The sequence below is a fragment of the Corylus avellana genome, chromosome ca3 (assembly GCF_901000735.1).
Source record: "Corylus avellana chromosome ca3, CavTom2PMs-1.0".
In the NCBI taxonomy this organism is placed as follows: domain Eukaryota; kingdom Viridiplantae; phylum Streptophyta; class Magnoliopsida; order Fagales; family Betulaceae; genus Corylus; species Corylus avellana.
In genome coordinates, this window is record NC_081543.1 from 26,574,401 (window position 1) to 26,596,596 (window position 22,196).

At 36.6% G+C, this 22,196-nt stretch overlaps 3 protein-coding genes across 3 annotated transcripts; all 3 read right to left on the bottom strand.

Annotated features, from left to right (window-relative positions):
- Window positions 1–226: 226 nt before the first annotated feature.
- LOC132174759 (BTB/POZ domain-containing protein At5g41330) lies at window positions 227–1,845 on the bottom strand. The gene has a single exon (XM_059586426.1). The coding sequence runs from the start codon at window positions 1,730–1,732 to the stop codon at window positions 350–352; it is 1,383 nt and encodes a 460-aa protein (XP_059442409.1). The 5' UTR covers window positions 1,733–1,845; the 3' UTR covers window positions 227–349.
- Window positions 1,846–3,748: 1,903 nt separating this feature from the next.
- On the bottom strand, window positions 3,749–7,331 carry LOC132174761 (uncharacterized). The gene is made up of 2 exons (XM_059586427.1): window positions 6,993–7,331; window positions 3,749–5,343 (listed from the first exon to the last, which is right to left on the bottom strand). The coding sequence occupies exons 1-2, from the start codon at window positions 7,104–7,106 to the stop codon at window positions 4,093–4,095; spliced, it is 1,365 nt and encodes a 454-aa protein (XP_059442410.1). The 5' UTR covers window positions 7,107–7,331; the 3' UTR covers window positions 3,749–4,092.
- Window positions 7,332–12,600: 5,269 nt separating this feature from the next.
- LOC132173593 (puromycin-sensitive aminopeptidase) lies at window positions 12,601–21,422 on the bottom strand. The gene is made up of 32 exons (XM_059585122.1): window positions 21,154–21,422; window positions 20,459–20,539; window positions 20,305–20,349; window positions 19,993–20,133; window positions 19,807–19,882; window positions 19,472–19,548; window positions 19,030–19,143; window positions 18,868–18,942; window positions 18,665–18,772; window positions 18,364–18,576; window positions 18,199–18,260; window positions 18,029–18,056; window positions 17,848–17,934; window positions 17,726–17,751; window positions 17,366–17,429; window positions 17,166–17,246; window positions 16,895–16,942; window positions 16,725–16,743; window positions 16,560–16,564; window positions 16,448–16,459; window positions 16,284–16,340; window positions 16,058–16,167; window positions 15,895–15,975; window positions 15,603–15,786; window positions 15,070–15,218; window positions 14,842–14,980; window positions 14,588–14,734; window positions 14,398–14,479; window positions 14,131–14,306; window positions 13,347–13,574; window positions 13,184–13,255; window positions 12,601–12,887 (listed from the first exon to the last, which is right to left on the bottom strand). The coding sequence occupies exons 1-32, from the start codon at window positions 21,229–21,231 to the stop codon at window positions 12,807–12,809; spliced, it is 2,946 nt and encodes a 981-aa protein (XP_059441105.1). The 5' UTR covers window positions 21,232–21,422; the 3' UTR covers window positions 12,601–12,806.
- Between the last annotated feature and the right edge of the window lie 774 nt (window positions 21,423–22,196).

Below are 22,196 nucleotides of genomic sequence, written 5' to 3' on the forward strand. Positions count from 1 at the left end.
TAATAAATTTAATTAAACGGGTTAAACTCATCAATCCTTAACATTTTAATTTTGTATTGAATTCATGGATCATTTCAAAAATTACTAACCATTATGTCGCGGGTCAAGTTCAGATCGTTATATAAGTCAACCATAGCCCAACCCATTTAATTAAATGTATTAAACTTTTTAACCCTAACTCTTTAGTTTCATGTTAAATTAATATCATATTCGTAAGTCGTGTCAATGAAATAACCATTTATCAACAATTATAGCCTCCACAAATTACAGGATCACTTGCCATTTGCCAATGAATCAAACTATGAAGCAATTTACAAAAACAAGAAAGAAAGATTCTAATCAATTTGAATCAATATCCCCTCACAGAACTCTGCCAAACCTCCACATTCTGCTGATCCTTCCTACTCACAAACATCTTGTTCCCCCCAAAAGCCAAGTTGGTGATCTTGGAGCCTCCCATATCCTTCACTCTCCCCATCAAATTCTTCCTAAACACCCTCTCCTCCAACCCATCTTCCCTCTTCTTTGAATTCCCCATCATCACCTCTGTCCACAGCTCTATATCCCCTCCCTTACTGCAAAACACTTGATTCCCATGGCTCTCAATCTTGCACCCAACGCCTTCCTTCTTCCCATTCACTACTTTCCTCCCATCCCCAAGACAAACCCACGAATTCTCAGCACCCATATTGCGCAAATCGGCGAAGAACACCTCGCCGGAGTTCACACCGACCTTGAAAATCCCCGATAAATCGTCCGAAACCGAGACATCCGAAAAGCAATCTACTTTCTCCTTAATCTCCCATACCACATTTCCAGACCTTATATCCCAGAACTTGATGTTACCAAATACTCCTGAAGGCCCACTGTGAGACCCAGAAGCCATTAACAAACCGTAACCGGAAACCCAATTCAGTTTCGTCGCCGGTATCGCCGAGTCGATATCGGCACCGTAAATCTCGCAGTGGCCAATCTCAGTCGCCGGCCTCAAGCTCTGCAAATCGTAAACCATAATCGAATTCGAATTCCTCCGACCCGATTCGAAGCTCGCGAACAAAAACTCCGGCGACGACCCGATTCCTTGAACCGTCGAGCCCGACCGGGTCACATTCTCCCAATTCAAGCTCTCCCTCACGAACCCCTTTTCGAGGTCGAGAATCTGGAGCCCGGAGAAGTCGGTGGCTCCGGCTGCCGCCAGCGACGGCGATATCGCCAGCAGGGAATCCACCGCCGTGAACCCTGTCAAGACCGTGGATTTCCTCCTCATCGACCAGTCAAACGAGGTGATCTTGCTACCGTGAGCCACGTGGACGGACCCGAACGGCGTCGTCGCGATCGCCGACGGCGAGTCCCGGCCGTTAAGCGGCAGAACCAGCGACTTCTCGAGGTTGAACGCGTCGAACTGGGCCGGGTTCGAGAGCGAGTTCACCAAAAGGGGCTCGACGCCGTAGAACTGCGCCTCATCGATTAAATCCTGGAGGTCGAAAGCCTTGGCCCTCGACGGAAGATTACCGGTTCGGAGAAGCGAAAGGAGGATTGAGAACAGCTCCGGGTCTCGGTCGATGAACGGCGACTCTGAAACCCTCGAGAACAACGATTTGGGGCCGCCTAGGGTTAACGTTTGCTGGGTGGTCTGAAAAATCTGGCCACCCACATCGACGGTCACGATGTTAGAGTCCCGTTTGGTCCGGGTCGGAGCCGGGTTCGAATCCAGGCCTGCAAATGGTGGCATATTCTGCTACAATTTGATGAACTTGGAGATGAATTATGGTAAAGGAGAATATATAAAGGAGAAGAAGGTGGTTGGTTGGCCAGTTGGCCTTGGGGCACTGGTTTCTAGAAGATCAAAAGAGTTAGGGTTTTGGTCAACAAAAGGGCGTGGATTTTTCATTTTTGGCTTGCATTATATAATAATATTATTAATGTTATTAAATTGTAGCCCTCCAAGATTGACCATCTAATTTGGCACATTGAGGAAACCAGGGTTTTTATGGTTCAACCATTACAACAACCCTACAAGAATCTGTTCACTTTGATTTTGTCAACTTCATTGTTTCTTTAGCATGATATGAGTTGTTTATGCAATTAATTGAGCTGAGCTCCAACCTCTTTTTCACATGTGAGCAATGAGTCATGCCTCAACATCAATAGACTTAATAGGGTGGAATGAGTTTGCAAAAACACCAAGATCGGTTCCTCTCAAATTTTTTTAAATATGAGAATTTCATGTTTTAAAATTGAAGTCTATCTATTACATTTAACGGTCTAAATAAATGCATATGTTTGTGTGTCACCGAAGCAAATGAGTTTGGTATGTTGAAAACTAAAAGGGCATAAATTTCCTCCAAATCCTTCAACCTATTCTAATAAGTGTCAAATGTCATATAATATGTTTGGATTTTTAAAAAATTAATGTTTGAGTTCTTAGATTAGTAGAATAACAATAAGTGACTGTTAAGAATATTAAATAAAACATGTCAAAGATGAAATTTGGATCCCCTAGAATTCCTAGAATATCTTGGCCTTCCATGTCATTTAAAGATCCAAAATAAGCTAAGTGGTTAAAACCCACTTCCCTTCCAAAACCCACTTGTTTTTAGGATACCAAGAAATTTCCTCCCAAAACCTACTTCTTCCTCATGTCCGAAAGAAAATCCCAGCTTTACCCTTCTTCTTCCTCTACCTCTTCTTCCTCACATCTAGCTTCTTCCTCTGCATCTAAGGCTTCTTTTCTTTCGGGGAGGATTGACATTGATTATGTACCTGTTCTGAAAAAAGTAGAATATCTGGAGAAAATCAACTTCTTCCTCTTGTACGTGGAGATTGCCAAAGTATCTGTAGAAGAATTTCTGAGAAAAAAAAAAAAAGTTCTTTAAGGGCGTTGGTTTGAGGAAAAAAGGAAGATTTGTTTTGGGACTAGGTGTTTCGGTTTTTGTTAGATATTATGAGAATGTTAGATACAACATTTAAATTGTCTTTTGCTCATTTGTATACTAAAATGGTTGTACTCAAACTTAATTATTGTGTTATAATGTGAAAGTGACATAATATTGAGCTTTAGGATGATATTCCAAGTTACTTGAGAAAAAGCTTCAACTAAAAGTGACCTGCTTTGGCCCAGACTCAGCAGTAGCTTCATTTTTTCTTTAGGTTTTCTGCAAAAGAAGAAGGGTAAAGCTGAGATTTTTTTTGAGACGCGAGGAAAAAGTGGGTTTTGAGAGGGAATTTCTTGGTATCCTAAAAACAAGTGGGTTTTGAGAGGGAAGTGAGTTTTAACCGCATGACTTATTTTGGACCTTTAAATGACATGAAGGCCAAGATCTTCTAATTTCAGAGAAGACCCTTGGCACTTATTAAAATATGTTTGAAAAAAAATTCTTCCAAACTAGTTTAGAAAAAAAAATTGAGATCTCAATCCAAAAACATGAACAATGAGTGATACCTCAACATGAAATCGGGTGCAATGAATGAGTTGGTAATCGGAAAGTACACTCGAACCCTATCTTACTCGGACAGGTGTCCGATGTTCGAACGATCAAGCAAATATCCAAGTAAAGAGAGACTTAAATACCCTATTGCATATAAGGGACAGTCTCATTGCACCCAATGAGATTTGGGTCTTCCATCATCTGAGGGTCAAAGAACCAGAACCATGCCGTGACCCACCTAAATCACATTCAAGAAGGTCTACATCATTGAATGAATGGATTTCAGCTTAATGCCATGTCTAGCCCTAAAGGTGTGCGAAAAACAGAAACTTCGTAGTAGATTTCGTATAAGAAATCAAATTTCATCATTAACAGCACTGTTTATGTATTATGCTATTACTCTATCACTGTTCTGTTGTCATTTATATTACATATGAAAAAGGGTAAATGGCATAGACATCTAAAGGCAGCTCTGAATTTTTGTCTGCCATCTTTATGCCAGGGATTCCAAAAAAACCTCCATACCTGTGTCAGTCATGTAATAGACCTTCCAATTAAACCTATAACTTTCTCTACGATTAGATTCAGCATTCTGGGGTTGGGTTGCTGCAAATTCCTGCGATTCTCCATGATACTGGAGGCATCAAGTGAGATGGTATACTAGCTAGCTGACACCTGGCTGTATCATAGGGAAGAAAGACCAATTCTTGGTCGGCCCACTCTCCTTCCCAAGAACCTTCTCATTTGCCCACCAGTTACAAGAGTCTCCTCCATCTGTATTGTCAAAATTGAATTCTTTAGCCGAACCAAGAGTGATGGACCGATGCTTCTGATGGCGCTCTGCCTCCTCCCTATCCTCTGGAGCTTTCTCCGGTGCATCACTGGATGTTTCGCCAACACGGCACTCATTACAATCCATGACTTTTGTGGGATTTTGAATTTCAGCAGTTGCAGCATCTTTTAGTGACACTGATACGGCTTCAGCCAATGGCAATGGCTTCTTTTCAACACATCTTACATCTTCAGCAGTTATCTCAAACGAGACTCTACGGTTGACAGCAATCTCGTCATCCCGCCTTCCAGACTGCCTTCCATTGTCTGGATGTGAATGTAATCCAACTTCGTACATCTGACCATTGAGAATAAAACAATCACGAGTCGTGGGCTTCACAGCATCTGGTGTCAATGAACCAGAACCTTGACGCGATCGATATTCGCGGGGGGACAGCTTATAAAGGTTCAAGAGCTTGGGAGGGTCACCTGTTCGAAACTCAAGGAAGTGGTGACCACCAGCAGCAAATTCATGGTCAGGGAAAGGAGATGAGGTGCCTGAACCTGAGATGCCAGAGCTTGGGGATATTAGCTGACCAACTGGGCTCCCAGGGTGAAGTTGATAAGACTGGAATTCATAGTGGGAGAATGGGAATTTCTGAGCAGCTTCACCATTCCGGTGGTTGGGGTCAAGCAGCTCAGCAAATGGCACCTCAGGTGAGGAAGGTGTAGTCAAGTGAACAGACTCGGCAGGTGGAGTGAAAGGAGCAGTCGATGGTTCGGTGGTGAAAGTTGAGAAAACAGGCGGTGAGACTAGCTGGGTTTCGTGCGCATAAGGGCCTATCGCAAAAATTGAGGCAGGCCCTGGGGAGTACATACTGGCGGAAATAGAGGTGAGGGACAATAAACCCGCTGGGGATTGCATAGCAGAAGGAGGTTCTGATTGAAGGAAAGATGCAGGTGAGGAGGGAGGTGCAACAAAGGGAAGTAATACTGCAGATACTTGGGTTGGATTTTCAGATGCAGAAACATTAGTTCCAGGGGGTGTTGTTTCAGGAACAAGGACAGCAGGCCCAATTCGCTTTCTCTGTTTGAGAGATCCAAAACACCAATATACGCTCCAGCAGCTACCCCATCTTCTCTTCTGCATGTAACCAAAGATTATTAGAAAAAAAAAAAAAAGTTTCAGTACAGAAAATTAATACCAGAATCCCTCTGTATCAACTGAAATGATGTCAGATTTTAATTAAATTTCAGTCTTCACAACATATAAACTAAGCCATCCAACAGGAACATGCCAATAAAATCCTTAGTTTATCTCTGAACCATGAAATTAAAACAAGACATCTCATGTCATTTATATTGCTTGAAGAATCATGGGTGACTTGAAGGAGTAAACATAGAGTAAATAATGGAAAGTATATCATGGGAAAACATGTTATCCTCTGGTATTATCCAGCACTGAAAGAGAAATCATCACTTTGAAAATTTCCCCTGTATCCTTTAAAGCCACAGAGACCATAAAAGCAAACAGAAAAGCTCAATCTCATCAGTCATCTAAATGGCTTCTTGTTAGATACAATCAATTTTGTGTTAGAGTCTGAACTTGTTGGTAGGGTTTTCTAACATTTAAGCACAAAAGTGTACTCTTCATATCAACATCAGATCTTATGCATGCATGAAGGAAGTCGTCCCCACTACAGGAAGTTTGTCCTGCAAATAACAAAAAAAAAAAAAAAAAAAACCACCCCCAAAAAAAAAAGATGAAATGTCTGACCTACAAACTTGAATTTCAATTGCAAGTGTACTCCAATCCATGAATAGCACAATCGCCTTCCTTATTAAGGCGGCACCCAAAATTCCCGGACGTACAAAACCTAGAGAAAATTTATCCCATCAGCTATAGCCTATCACTCCACAGATCTGATCTACAATATATATATATATATGAAGAGCCACTATTTCTGATTCTCCCATGCACATCCCTCATCCCATGATACATACATCCTCTAGAATGAAGTGCAACTCAAACCAAATTCAGGGCTTTCCCATGTACAATTCAAAACTTGTCTCTGTACTTCAACCTCCATCATGGTGACTCTGCCTCTACAGAGATACATTTCATGCACTCAGCACACTTTTCTCTTCTACTTAACATCAGCAAGGAAAGGCTCAGAATAATTGACATCAGTAAGGAAAGAAATTCCTGTATTTTTTCACAAACTTCAACAATAACTCTTACACACTCAGAAGCTCAGAAATATATTCTAACACAAACCCAAACCATCACAAAGCCATGAATTCCTAAAGTGCCAAAGCACCAAAACTACCTCTCAAGCTTTGTAAACTCATCTTCCCCAAACCAAAGCTACATACTTCCTCATCAAAAAGTCAACCTTGTAAGAAAGACTACACAGAAGAATTTCAAAACACCGTCTACTTGCATTGCTTTTTATAGCAAAAATTGGCGTAAATTTTTTATCAAAGAAAGCAACAAATTTCAAAAAACTATTTATATATATCAAACCGTGCGTGATTCAATTCATTATCAAACTGAAATCTCATCGAAAAAAAAAAAAAATCATTACTTAACCATTAAAAAAAAAAAAAGAAAAAAAAAAGGCGAGAATTAATTAACCAAGAAAGCAAAATCAAAACAGATCTCACATCTCATCACTAAAACTATAAACAAGTAACACTTAATTCTCAAATCATTTCAATTAAAACAATCAAATTAACGCAATTCGAATTGAGAAAAAATAAAAAATAAATATCTGAAGAAAAAAATCATACCTGAACTGTGGCTTGTGGAGCACGATTCTCAGCCGACGCGATCGCAGTAGCAGCAGCGCTTATAGTCTCCAAAGCGTTGTTCAAAGCTCTCGAATCTCCATTCGCACCTCTCATCTCCGCTTCTCTAAATCCGAAAAAAAAACCGATGCTTTCACCTGGAAGTCGTTGCTTTTCATTCACAACTCGGATTTTCTCGGCAAAATTTTCCCGAGAAAATCTTGGAACTTAGGATTTGTAAGAGATTAAAAAAAGATGAACGTGAAAACGAAATGAAAATGAAAATAAAATATGAAAAATGTGAGTGCATATATTGTCCAAGTAACGCTTGTGAGGTCAAACACGGCAATGACTTGGTTCCTACATGTGATTATCGAAGACTTGAAGGTGATAGGGGCTTATTAATATTAATTATTTTTGTATTAAGCATTAACGAATTACATAATTACCCCTCTCCGTCTAATTATGAAAAAAAAAAAAAATTGCATTTTCTTTCTTCTACATTAAATGTGTGTGCATATACAAATTTTTTTTTTTTTTTTAAATAAAAAAAATTATGTTTTGTTAGTAAAGTTTTTGCATTGTGGTTTGTACACGTTTCTTTTAATTCAGTCTATTAAGCTGACGTATATAAAATATGTAATTTTTTCATATATTTTAAGTAGAACGTGTAATTCTCACGTACATGATAAACGATTACACTCTTTTTGAATCTATCAATGCTTCCAACTAAAAAAAACAAAAAAAGTAGTTGGAGATTGACACACTACTAAATGTTATCATATTGATTACCCTTATTCCTATCAAAAACATAGTCATAAGAAGTTAATAGCATTTTCAGTTATAAATATTGTCAAAATCAGAATTCACAATAAAATTGAGACAAATATGATCATGAGTTTCTGATTGGTCATTTGATGTTACGCATCAAAAGAAAATTTATGCAAAATTTAATACATATTCAATTATTAAAAAAAAAAAAATCGAGTTCTATTTTGATAGGCAATTGAGTTAAAAAAAATAAAATATATTATGAAATAATTATTTTGAGTATTTTATTTTGTTTAACTTTTCTTAACATTAAATAGGTACTAATTTTATTTTTTATATATTAATTTAATTCTCAATCTTAATATACTTTTCATTCACACTCTCATCAAAACTATAAAAAGCCATATTTAGATGTATAAGGAAGTTAGGCTTCATTTGGTAATGATTTTTTAAAACCATTACATAAGGTGTGTACGATTATTTTTTTAATAAAAAGACTTGATACTCTTAACATTTTTATTTGTTGTGCCTATAATATTTATTAACAAAAGGTGTGAGATGTAATAGTGGCATGTTGTCGAGGGTAGTTTGGTCCTGCAAACGCTTTGAATAAATTGTTTTACCGAGGAAGCCTTTTTCTGTTTTGTCGAATGTGTGTGCACGTGTGCGCATCGGCTTCTTGATGGCTTTCGTGCCCATCACCTTCCACTGCGTCGGAGTGGGCCCCCCACACCCCTCCAAAATTCTCCCCCTTTACCGGCCACCACTTTTAAATAAAATAAATAAATAAATAAATATTTATTTATTTTATATATAAATATATCTATGTATATTACTTGCACGGTTGCTCCATCTCTCTGAGATTGATGACCCAAAGCCCTCTCTCTATCTCTTTCACTTTCACAAGAGAAAAAAAGAGCCTGTAAAAATCTTCCTTTTTCTTTTTATTTTTTATTCCTTTTTGGGTTTCACACTTGGAGGAAAAAGAGCCTTTTGGGTCTTTTGCATATTATGATTCACATGATTTTACTTTATGGTGCTTTTATAAATTCAGCCAAAAGATGTGTGATTTTGTATGAAAAGCCTAATCAACATGTAATTGGGTCTTGGGTCCACCCCCCCACAGCTAGATATTTTTTCACAAACACAATAAACCCTAGACTTTTAGGGTAGTTTAATGTGGTCATGGCCTACCAAGAACATCACAAGGTTCTTGTGGATGGAAAAAGGGAATTTGATTTGGAGACAGAGGGATGGAAAATGATTGAAGTGTATGTATCAAAGTAGAAGCAAGATAACCTGTATGCCATTAGTAGATGTTATATTCGGAGCATGTTTGAGATTATATTTGAAAAATATAACTTTTAAGTCAAAAAGTGCGTTTTGATCATTTTTAGGCTTTTTAGACCTTCAAAAGCTTTTTTAATTTTTTTTTTACTAAACATATACTTTTTTCTTCAAATAAACTTTTTGAATGTTAAACGCACGTTTAGATCTTTCAAATGCAAACTCAAACTTGCCTTTAGTGTAACAACAACCCAAAGAAATTTGTAACGACCAAAAAAAGAAAGAAAAGAGATAGTTACATCTACGCTATCAATCTAAAGGACTATTACTCACCTTTTCAACGTGAGACTCAAGTGTTACAAAAATCCGCAAGCCTAGCCTATTAAATTGATGTGTCCTAAGAGAATGTTGGAATCGAATCCTTCAAATGAAATGGAGAGGAGCTGGTCCCTTATTTTATAAGGGTAAAATTGTCATTTCACTTTCTTTCTTTTTTTTGGACAATTTTACCCTAATTCTCGGGATCCTTCTTCGAGAATGTGGTCCTCACATGTATTTTTAATAGTACATGTGTTTTAAGGACACGTGTCAATTTAATAGACTGAATTTGAAAAAATTTCTTCATACAAAAAAAAAAAAAAAAAAAGAAAGAAAGAAAATTGTTCATTTTTAGAAGGATTGGGGTTCAATTTGTAAAAGAAATTAGGGTTTAGTGCCCACAAATTGCCAAAAGTTGGATAGAACACAACAAGGTTTAAGGACATCTCAACAAAAGACTCCGGATTTGAATTGTGGCAATCAAGGCCATGGATTGGGGCCCCAGATATTGCTTTTGACCCGATCTGTGGAAATTTTGATGGAGGCCTCCTAACCGCAATTGTCATTTCCCAATTATTGCACCTATTTTTTAGCTTATTGGTCAAGAGAAAGTGAAAAAACTTTGTTTAATTTCACATTGTCCTGCACATTTTCCCTTCCTTTTACCTTCAAATGAGAGGAAAAAGTGGGATTTCATCAGCCATGAGTATTGATTTCTTTTCCTTGGTGATTTTAAGGTAGAATTTCACTTTTCTTTTCCTTATGGCCAATCGAAATAAACCACTTTTATACTAATGTGAATCGATGTTGGGGGACTTCAATTGAAAGTTTTTATTGAGTATACACGTAAGTACACACTTAGGTTATGTCGAGACATAAGTATAAAATCATATTCATTAACGATAACTCAACTTATTTAATTAAACGGATCAGACTCAACATTCATGACCCACTAATTTTGTATTAGGTTCGTTCTAAATTTGCACATCGTCCCAAAAATTACCTGTCCTATGCATGCATAGACTTTTCCTTTTTGTCCCTAAGAGTTGTAGAGGGTGGCTAACTTCTATCTCTTGATGGGGGATGTTTCATTTATTCCATGCTCGCATTAATTCTGTGTTCCATTGCCAACAGAAAGCTGGAAGGCAAGGGAAACAGCTACTGTGGTAGCTTCAAATCAAAGTGGGTTGTCTTCCTTTTTGCTTGACTTTTGGACAATCTAGTGCATTAGGTAGAAGACTTTTGAGGCCATGAATGGATAAAACTTTTCAATTAGGGTCAAATGGTAAATAACTAATTAAGCAAAACCCTTTCATCATTGCAAACATAGTACCAATCAACACATAAGTGAGATATCTCAAATATAAAAGACTTGGGTCAAGTTTCAAACCTCTATTATTTATTCCTTTTTCCCCTTTTGCTTCACCTTTCCACAACCAAAAGATGAAAAGCATTAGACAAGGTTACTTCTGAGACCCAATTTTTTTTTTTATTATTATTATTTTTTTTTATTGCCAAATTATAGGGAGGGACCGATTATATTGGTCTAAAAATTAGGCTCAACCTTTATCTCCTTCGTTTATGCTCTGCTTTGGTAGGGTTTTCCAATGAAAAATTTAGGTTATGTTTTTACAATAAGTAACTTAGAGCGTATTTGGAATTGTGTTTGAAAAATATTTTTTGGTAAAAGCTTTATTTTTAAGCTTTCGCCAAATGTGCGTTTTGACCATTTTTTTTAGCTTTTTTGATCCTTAGAAGCGCTTTCAATTTTTTTTACCAAACGGGTACTCTTTTTTTCGAACGAACTTTTTGAGTTTTAAACGCACTTTTAGACCCCTCAAACGCACACCCAAACAGACCCTTAAACAAAGTTCAAAAATCATTTTGTTATTATCCATTAGTGAGTAGGAAATCACTTGGGCCTAATTTAGGCTAGAGAGTTTTGACTTTAGAGTAACCTAAACATATAGGGTACATTATATTTGTTGACATGTTTTAACGGTGTTTTTTGTTTTTGTTTTAAAAAAATGTTATAATATAACATAAAAATAAAAACAATTTTGAATATTTTGAGTTTTAGGTTATGTGATAATGTTTTTTATTTAAAAATAAAAAATAAAAATTAAAAAGTGTTCTAGCAAATAGCATGAGTTGCTTAATGGTCATGATGTGTTAGGCTTTACACAATTTATGGTTGGCTACCTGCAACAAAATCTGTCCGTTGTCGGCCTAACAAAAAACTACCACACGCAAGCAATGGAGTCCACGTGGCAAATCTACCAAAAGAGTGGGACTCACAATTGGCCGATGAATATATGGGTAATGTAATATATGGCACGCCGCGTGCAAAAAAAAATTTTTTAACAAAAAAAAATAATTTTTGCACTGTCGTGCGTGGGCGTGCTGCCAATCATGTCTCATGAATATATGTGACGGATCATATAATTATATTGTTTAAAAGTTTTTCTCCAAATTAAATTGAAAAAAAATTCAACCAATTCATTCTATTAAACTCATACATGTCCTTACATCAAATATAATGTGGCTTTTAAAATCACCAATAGATTAAAATTCAATAATGATCATCTCAAATTCAATGGTAATTTTAAAAGACCACATTTTGAAAGACTTTAGGAAGACTCTACCCTCCTAAATCCTAATATCATTACTCCTATTAAACACATGCTCTAAAGATAAATATCAATTTAATTGATAGGTTGAAAAAAAATTATTCAACCGAGTTTAGATCAAAACTCTATCCATAAATAATAGCTGGTATATTGTGTGGAGAAGAATGATCCCGACCCCAAAAACAACGCTTTTGAATAAGGATGAGTAATCAAATGAAATAAAGTAGCTCGATATCTAAGAACATATATCAATTTAATAAACTTAGTTAAATAAAAAATTTTCAACCTAATTTGAAAGAAAACTTTGTCCATAAATAATAGCTCTAAAGAGAGAAGATAGTATTGCGTGAAGGTTGAAACAGTGCTTCTCGATGGGGTTTTAAAGCTTCGAAGAACTAGTTGGCTTTATCAGGGTTCCGTCCAAGTATTGTGGGGTAAACAAGAAGAGTAATGCTACACACACTCCAACTTCTCCGTAGAACAAAATCTTCACCAGTTCATTTGAACTATATAATATCCCGTTAGTTATATTGGAATGGTATTTTTGTCTTTTCAATTTTTGAGGTGACAAAAAATTGGTGTGGATAAGTGAGAGTACAAAGTCATTTCACATGAAAAAAACACTTCATAATTGATCAGATGTTCCAAAAACACACTTCATATGTAGACATTTTGACATTGAGGAAGCGTTCCTACTGCCAAAAAAAGACAGTTTTTTATGGAGGTACACCAAAACGTGACAGAAAATATTATTTTTCATACACCACTAGCGATGGCAACACATTCTTGGCACTTTTTCACCCAAACACAGCTAAGCAGCCAAGCTTTTTGAGGCAATCTCAAATACATTCTCCGACAGTCCATTGGTGGACATGATCCTCTCCAGCTGTGCCTGCAACACACAAATCCATTTTTAACAAGATATTTCAAATTAAAGAGCTAATTTGGTAATTTAGTCGCTACGGCTACGTAGCCAACGCCTCCTCCATTTGTTAATACTTTTTTGAGGGTATTTTTTGGTTTTTTGTTTGAAAAATGATTTGACAAAGAGATTATATAAGTTGGCGAGGTGATACCAGAGACTTTGAAACAAGAACAGAACAATATTTAGGAAAGATATCATGGACAACAAAGAAATGTAGAAATTAAGAAGCATGATTAGTAGCAACAATAGCCACAGTTTGTTACCTTGGCAAGGTTTTGCCGGGTTTCATCATAACGCCTCCACCTAGAGAAGGCCGACACCATGCGGGATGCCACCTGCAATTCATGAAACGGACAAAATGTAAGATTAGAAAAGAATTCGATACTGAGATAAATAAATTGTGGTGAAAACCAAATCTAAATGCACCTGAGGATTTATCTTGTCTAGCTGCAGCACAATTTCTCCCAAGAACTTGTAGCCTGATCCATCCTTTGCATGGAAATTTACGGGAGACCCACAAAAACCTCCGATGAGTGAATATACCTTGTTTGGATTACGCAGGTCAAATGCAGGATGGTTTAAAAGGCTCGTAACATTCTTAACATTGCCAGGAATGTCAGACATGGCTTGAAGGGCAAACCATTTATTCACAACCTGAAGAAAAGAAGAATATGAGATTCGGAAATACACGATTATAATAGAAGAACACAAAGAAGCTTTTCCCCTCATAAATCGGAGATGGCAACAATTCTTCAAAATCCAGAAACACTTCAGACAACAGAATAAATTCATATCAGAACAGAATGATTACTCTAAAGGTTCCAATAGCAATATGTACATGTTAAGCATGTTTTCATCTATCAATATCTAGTGACCATCATGGAAGGCAAAACTTTGGAATTGTTAACATAATTACTTAAAAATCTTTCTTCCACAAAGATGCTTCCAAACACAACATAATCAAGATCCATCAAGGGCGTCCATTTTTTTTTAAAAAAAAAAGTATCATTCCCATGCAGACACGCTTGAAGTGCTGAACTATGCATTACAACTAGTCAAATATACCAGGAAGATCCTAATTGTACTGGGGAAAAACCTGTCCAGGATACCTACCATACATCCCCTCCCTGAAGGGCGAAAGACGGACAGAGAGGTGAGAACTCACAAACATCATTCTAGCAACTTAAGAGCAATTGAGCAGATGTATTACCAAAAAATCATGCTGCCACTTGCTATAGAAGTCAGCCAGAACATAATCACGAGTTTCACCAGGGTTCTGGACTATGGCCGCCAAAGCTGCAAATTGCTCAGTCATATTTGTGGCAGTTCTGTACTCATGCAGTGCAAGCTCGGTATACTTGGAATCTTCAAGTAATGCAAGATATGCTATAGATAATACAAAACACGCATAGAATCAACAAATGAAAAGGTTACCAGAGACCAATCTCGCAAACATAAAACTAAAAACAAAACAGACCTAGAGCAACGTTCTTCAAAGCACGCCTTGCCATATTAGAATGGTCAAACACATAGTCTTCTGAGCTCCTATTTTTTTCAACCTGTGAAGCATTAACACCACAATTTTATTCCTCAACAGAAAAATAAAAGTAGATCACGAACATAGTATTAATCTATTATATCTTATCCAACTCCTAGGTATTGCATACCGTGCTGAGCAACTCCAATTTAAGTTCCCAGGCAAGCTGCTTCCTGATGAAAGCACGAACAGCATGAACAGCATCAGGGTCTGCAACTTCCATCATATCCATTATTTCCCCTTCACCAGGTAGAGTGATTGCCTTGGCAACAAATTCCTGAAAAATCAGAGGTCATTAAAGTTCATTACTGCATTCACCCTCCCTCCTTCCCCAGTATTAGGAGAAAAAAAATAAGGATAAAGGAAAAATATGTCTCATCATACTTTATCCAAGCTTGAGTCAGAAAGTATGCTTCTGAGCCCTTGCACAAAATTTGGATTCAGAACCAATGGCTTCTTTTGTTGGAAATCAGACACCAAGCTGAGCATCAGCTTGCGTGCCAGCACTTGTCCAGCCTCCCAACTAAAACACAAAAATCATCAAGTAAATGACTGTTCATCAGCTGCTCAATTACCAAATAGTAAAGTGTTGCTGCATTTGGAAAGACTAACCGGTTGAACTCATCAGAATCATGAGCAAGAAGGAAAAACAAATCGCTGTCAGTGAGATCAGATTCAAGACGAACAGGAGCACTGTAGCCCCGCAATATAGATGGAACTGGCCTCTCAGATATATCAGAAAACAGAAACTCTTCTTCTTTCTGCTTAGTCCAAACACAAGCATACAAATGTCAATATGTGTATGAAGAATTATAAAATAATAAAAGGAGATGACCTAATGGCTTAGCAATATGGTCTCCCATTGATACAAACGTGACATAATTGTCATTGTTTTGCATAGCATATGAAAAAAAAAATTATGAATATAGCACATGAAATAAATGACGTTAACATGTTTACAAAATATTGCATCTCTCCTTTCTCTAAGCAACCACATAACACCTACTTATGCTTAATGGCATTCTAGCAATTACCTACATGAAACAAATAACCTGTACATGTGACAGCTAAAGAATCACCAATTGGTCCATCGAAATGCAAAATAGGGAATTATAAAGAAGCAAATGTAAAAGTCCTGAACTGACCTTGGTCACTCGAAGAATTGTAGTATATACTGGATGCTCGTTACTTGCAACAGACTGCAATATTCCATTGTGATACAAAGAGGAGAGAGGGATGTCCTTGCCTGTTGAGTCGAGCAAACCTACAGTGACAGGGATGAACATGGGTTCTTTCACTGGTTGTCCTGGAGTTGGTGGTACCTCTTGACTGTAAAAAGCCCCATCAAACAGAATTAGTTAACAATTCACCAACCAATGAGGAATATTGTGATTCTTTACCAAAAAAGAGAGGAAAAAATCCCGGCAGCATGTATACCTGAACTTCAGAGAAAAAGTACGAGTTTCAGCATTGTAAGATGATGTCACTTTGACACGAGGGGTCCCAGCTTGGGAGTACCTGTATTTTAGTTAGATATTAAAGAGTTAAGCATCAAAACTACCAGAAGAAAACTCAAATGAAGCAAAAGGCAGATAGAGACCATAGTAAGAAATTAGCAAAATCAACATCATTTGCATCTCGCATGGCAGCGAAAAAATCTTCACAGGTAACAGCTTGCGCATCATGCCTCTTGAAATAAAGATCCATGCCCTGAAATGTGGAGAAATTGTTTAAACTGACTTCCCAAAGATGAGCAGCTTTATAGAAGGAACTAAATTTTTTTATCACATAATCAATATTAGGCACAGACATATTCTCAAACTTACTTTTCGGAACCCTCGACTCCCCAGTAAGGTTTTGTACATCCTGACAACTTCAGCTCCCTGATAATTAGATCATAAGATCAAACAATTGATAACTTAACAATAGTTCTCATCCACAGAGAAAAGAGAGAGAAGGTCAGTTAGTGGTTGAAGAAAAAAAGTCTAACCTTTTCATACACCTGTAAAAGGAAAATGAAACAAAGAACGGTTAGATATTTTCTCACAATAATACTTAGGACATGGGGTTAAAACATGCAAATAAAAATTGCCAAACCATACCGTCACTGCATGTTGAAGTTGGTTAAGGCCCCAAATTAGTATCATATCCAACATGATGCACAAAAAAGCCAAATATCCCAAAGTTAAAAGCACATTACAATTTCCAAGCAAAATATGTGCAGACAGCTATACTCTAGTTTAATTACATAGAGAACTGAAACTTGCCTGTGTAGAAGTTGTCCATCTGTCAAGGAGGAGGAAAAAAGAAACATCACTTTAAAGCTTAATATTCATGAAAGCTGTAGACTATGTTGATAACTTGATAAGAAAGAGTTACTTTGAAGATAAAAAATAAAAAAATAAAAAAAGAAAAAAAAAGAAAAATGGTTTCTGACCTTAATGTATGAATGTGGCCGTACAGGATGAGCCATGGGACCAGCATCCTGAAAAAAACAGGAAAACAAATTTAGCACTTAATGCAGCATGTTATACCAAAAACTCTATTAAACAACAAAGGCACACCCATTTTAGAAAGGCATACCGGTCTTCTCACAAACACTGGACAGGTTTAAAATAATTAAAAAATTATCACAACATAAAAAGAACGAAGGAATCAATTAGAAGTTACACAAATTTTATATATTCATGAGTGGACCAAAAAACGACCTGTGGAAACTGATAATTCCTAAGCTTTGATACATCAGCAATCCGCTTTACAGTACGGCTTCCCAGGTCAGATGAAAATTCCTACCAATTATGAAGGATTTATTTAAGTTCATAAGCTCAATAAAAGATTAAGAAAGAAAAGATACTGTTTTCAAGGTTTACTAATACCACTTTGCAGATGGGGAACAAAAAGGCTATACCTGATCTCGGAAAACAGTGAGACCTTCCTTTAGGCTAAGCTGGAACCAGTCACGACATGTCACTCTGCAATTATTATATCAAAACCTTAACTGACATGTGAATACAACTTGAAAATTAAAAGAAGATGGTAACAGTTGACATGTAAGCTCCCAACCAACACGGACAGAAGAAAACTAGTTTCAGAGTACAGTAAGAAGTATAGAAGGGACAGCTGTAAGAACATAATTTTAAGATCGGGAGCTAACACACACAAAGCATATTCTACAGACAGGTGAAGAAACATATTTAGATATCAGGAAAAAGGCCCGCAGAATGCATATTGACAAAGAATAATGAGCTTTGATGGGATATGAGCCAACCTGTTGCCAGTCCAGTTGTGGAAGTACTGCACAATGTACAAGATATGAACCAAAAGTCACTAAATTTATATTCACAAGGACTAAGATTAAAGAAGCCTTTTTATTATAGGTCAATAACATACCTCATGGCCAATAACCCCCAAGATTGCTGCATGATCTGCATCAGTAGCAGTTTCTGAAGATGCCAAGACAAGCTTGGAATTGAATATCTGTAAAAAAGAAATTTAGGAGTAATGATGAATTGAAAAGATCCCAGGAGAGAGATTAATTAAGATGAACAAAAAACAGATTCAGAAAGCATACATTCAAACTCTTGTTTTCCATGGCTCCCCTGATCATCAATTCAGAAACAAGTGATATGAGAGACTAAAATAGTAAAAGTATCATAACATAAGATGTCCGTCGGTATAAAATATCAAAAGTACCAAATGTATAATCATAATAGAACATTGTTCAAAAATAAATTAACTTACATGTTAAAATCTGGAACAGCCACAATATTAAAGAGATCCAGGTCATACTCAAGACCAAACACCTGTTTGCAGAGGCATATGACAGTAAAGTAAGCTTTAGAATCAAGGTCAACAAGATAACTTCTAGATCAAAATAAAAATCAGGTTTAATATGAAGAAACGAACATCCTCATCCCATTTCATTGCTGCCTTAAGTGAATACATGGCATGAGCAGTCTTGGGTAGGTCTTGTGCTGGGGTCCAGATCCTTAGGGAGACCTTCCGACCAGAACGGGTAATAAATGTATCATCTCTGCTCTCCAACTGTCCAGCAACCAAGGCAAACAAGTAGCAAGGTTTCTTGAAGGGATCCTCCCAGAGGACAAAATGTCTACCACCCTGCAGCAAAGCATAAAACAACAATAAAGAAGAAAACATAAACAAACTACATAAATGCCTTTTTCAATGAACAAAAAGTGAAATTTACCTCCAGCTCGCCCTGTTCTATGAGATTTCCATTAGACAACAATACTGGGTACAATGACTTATCAGCTTCAACGCGGCATGTGTATTTTGCCATTATATCAGGGCGGTCCTGTTTGCAGATAGAATGCATCAATGAAATGGAAACTTGATCAAAATTTTGAAGTTACAGACCACTAGAATAAATAACCGCTCCAAGATACCTACTTGATAAAATGTAATTTTCCGGAAACCCTCAGCTTCACATTGTGTACAGAAATTCCCCGATGACTTGTAAAGCCCCTGTAGAAAATTTAATTTATTACATCGACAAAAAAGATCCAGAAAATATGCCAAACAAGTTGTAGATATCAAGAAGGTATGCTTCACCTCTAATGATGTGTTCTTGAGAGGATATATCTCGGTAACAATTTCCATAGTAAATGTACCGCTCGGTGGTGATGGGAGTGTCAAATGGCGTGAGTCCAACTGGTACTCACCCTCCTACAAAGACAAAGGGGAAAAAGAAGAGAAAGGAGTCACAATAAGATAACCCTAAATAACTAAGTTACACTCTCCCACACCCCAAAAACATAGAAATAGACCTGCAACAAATATAAGGCACTAGAAATTATGATACTGGAAAGGTACAACTCAAGTGTCCTAAGATTTAGGTAAATCATCAACCATTAATTGGCTATTAATTTATCTTCCTTTAGTAAGAAGTTAAAAAACATATGCATTCAATCAAATAGTTTGGGCAACTAGGAAGTATTCTGTTTGTTTCATTGTATTGAAAGGACTTTGGAAAAGTAGGATAGAAGTTATGTACCTTAAGTTCCTTTCCATTGACGGATATAGAGACCAACTTTAGATCTACTCCGTCCAAAACCAGAGACGACGAAGAACCTATTTTACAAGAAAAAAAAAAAAAGGAGAGCGAGAAAGAATAAAAATGACAATGAGTCTTTCAAAACTTTACATAAGCATGAAATCACACAAAAAAAAAAAAAAAAAAAAAGAAAAAAAAAGCTAATACTTTAGACCACTGCTATAGGAAAATGTGAGAAAAAAGTATTGCACATGAAAAGCCAGTTATGTACAGGTCAGAGATATAAATACTGCTTGTGAATAAAGTACTAAGTGGGAAGAATGGTCACAGCCTACCTTCAACTCTAGGGAACACAGATATTTTTGAACTAACGATTGTCTTCTCTTCCCCCAAAGAAAATTTCAAATCCACCTGAAATCATAATTTCTATTAAGTTTGCAAACACAAAAGCATATGCTACAGAAGTACTCTATGAAGACCTAACCCATATATATATAGTTTTGTTTGAAGTATATGAGTACCGTATCAAAATAGTAATCAGGCATCTTATAGTCCTTCAAAAAGACTTCTTTTCGCGAATCCATTCTGGGTTCTTCAATTGGCTTTTGCAAGGTTTCTGTGGCAACCGAACAAATCAGCCTCCTGTTGGTTTGCTTCGCCCTCTAAAATAAGGTTGATGAAAGCAAATGATCAAAAACATTGACCATAAGAAACTATAACATATTCTGAATGAGCGTCGAAATTCGCATGGTATTCTAGGATTGATATGTATCCCACACACGTGCTTATGTGGAGACTACAGGAAAGCACAAAGAGCTTTGACTCAAACTTACAGAAAACGAAAGATATGAAATTCGACAATTCCTTTGGCACAAAACCTGAAAACAACCAATAATGAGAGATCAGAAACCTTGTTTCTTTTTATTTTTTCTCATTGTCTAATACAAATCCTATTAGGGGAGAGGGAAAAAGAGAGAGTGCACAAACCTCTGAATTAAGAAAGCGTCTATATCTAGAAATATTGTTTGCTGGTTTCTCCAAAAGACTAACACGGCCTTTAGCCTGAAGCTGCAAAAAAAGACAGATGAAACCATAGTTGCATTAGCTGTCAAGCACTATAAATCATAAATAACTAATTCAAGACAGGCAATCAACACCATAAAGTTCAGTTTCAAAAAAACGAACACAAGTTACCCTAACTTCAGTATTCTATGACCTAAACCCTCACCAGGCAGAAGACTTAAAAAGAGTATAAAGTAACATCCCAATTCACAGTTAATGGTATTTTTTTTTTTTTTTTCTCAAAGTTTACACCCCAATTAACACCATATCCAACCCACTCCCCAAAATGAAGATAGTAAAGCATATCACCAACCAAAGAAAACATATATATATACACGCGCGCACACACAGAGACACACGCATATAGTAGAGCATAAAGTACTGCATGCTAAATGGTTCTTCTACACACGTGTGAATGTGCATAGCATCACTAAACATGTAAATGATTGGCAATGACATATTATTCCCACAGTGCCAATCATTATAGTCATAAAATACAAGGAATAAAATGATTGAGAAAGCAAAATAAAGTTCGCAACCATACGAAAGCCGCTAAATTGATTCCAAGTATTCACACACACACACAACCATGAATGAGGAAATGAGAAATAGGTAATCACAGGAGCAGTGGAGATCAAACCCAATAGACCCGTCCTTGTCAAACTCGAACCTTTGCATGGCAAAACCAACCGAGCCATTCAAACTCCAAAGCCTAAAATAATCTACTACAATAAGTTCAATAACCACTATAGTTCAAAGATTAATCTCCAGGGAAATCCCTCAAAAGGGTTCAAAACTTCAAATATCAACAACGGTGAACGAGACCCAGATGGCCAAAACCCGAAATGATCGCCAAAGACGACTCTAAAACCCTAGATCAGAGAGACCCACAAGAGAAAACAGAGCAACAGAAGTCACTACCACACTCCCTTATATGGATATATGGATAACTAAAATTATGGACAAGAAAATTCAAAAAAAAAAAAATAACAATTAACAAATATAACAATATAAACCCGGTTACACTTAAAGATGCACATAAAGATACTAAATTTACATGAAATTTGAGAGAAATTGATTGCTGGGCTTGACCTTCTTTGATGGTTAAGTGCAGAGAATACAGAGGATTCGTCGAAAACCAGAGTCAGAACTATGGACTCCCACAGCAAGATATATATAGAGAGTAAATAACTAGTTCTGATAATTGCTCGGGAAAAAAAAAAAAAAATCTTTAAAGAAAAAAAATCCCATTGGTAAATGGCTAAGTGGTTTTGTCATTTTTAACATCAAATGTACATCAAAATGTAACATTTCGGCTTATCCAAACAAGTGTCCTATTTTTCATTGGGCTGAAAAGAATTTCTAGTGATGGTTTGATTGATTGGTTGATTGTGTCTAAAGGGTTGTTCTCATGAGTCCAAAGAAAGAAAACCACTCCAATAATTTAGCCTAAAATTAATATGGGCCAATGGATGACAAATAAATCCGGTTGATCACTATTTTAGGATTGAAATGTAATTAAAAAAAAAACAAAAGACAAAAGATTTCAACATATTAATATTAATATTAAGTGTCATTAGTGATTTATATGTTGCTACATGTAACACTAGGCAATGGGTCAATTAAAAATTAGGCAACCTCTCGAATCCACCCGCTTTAACAC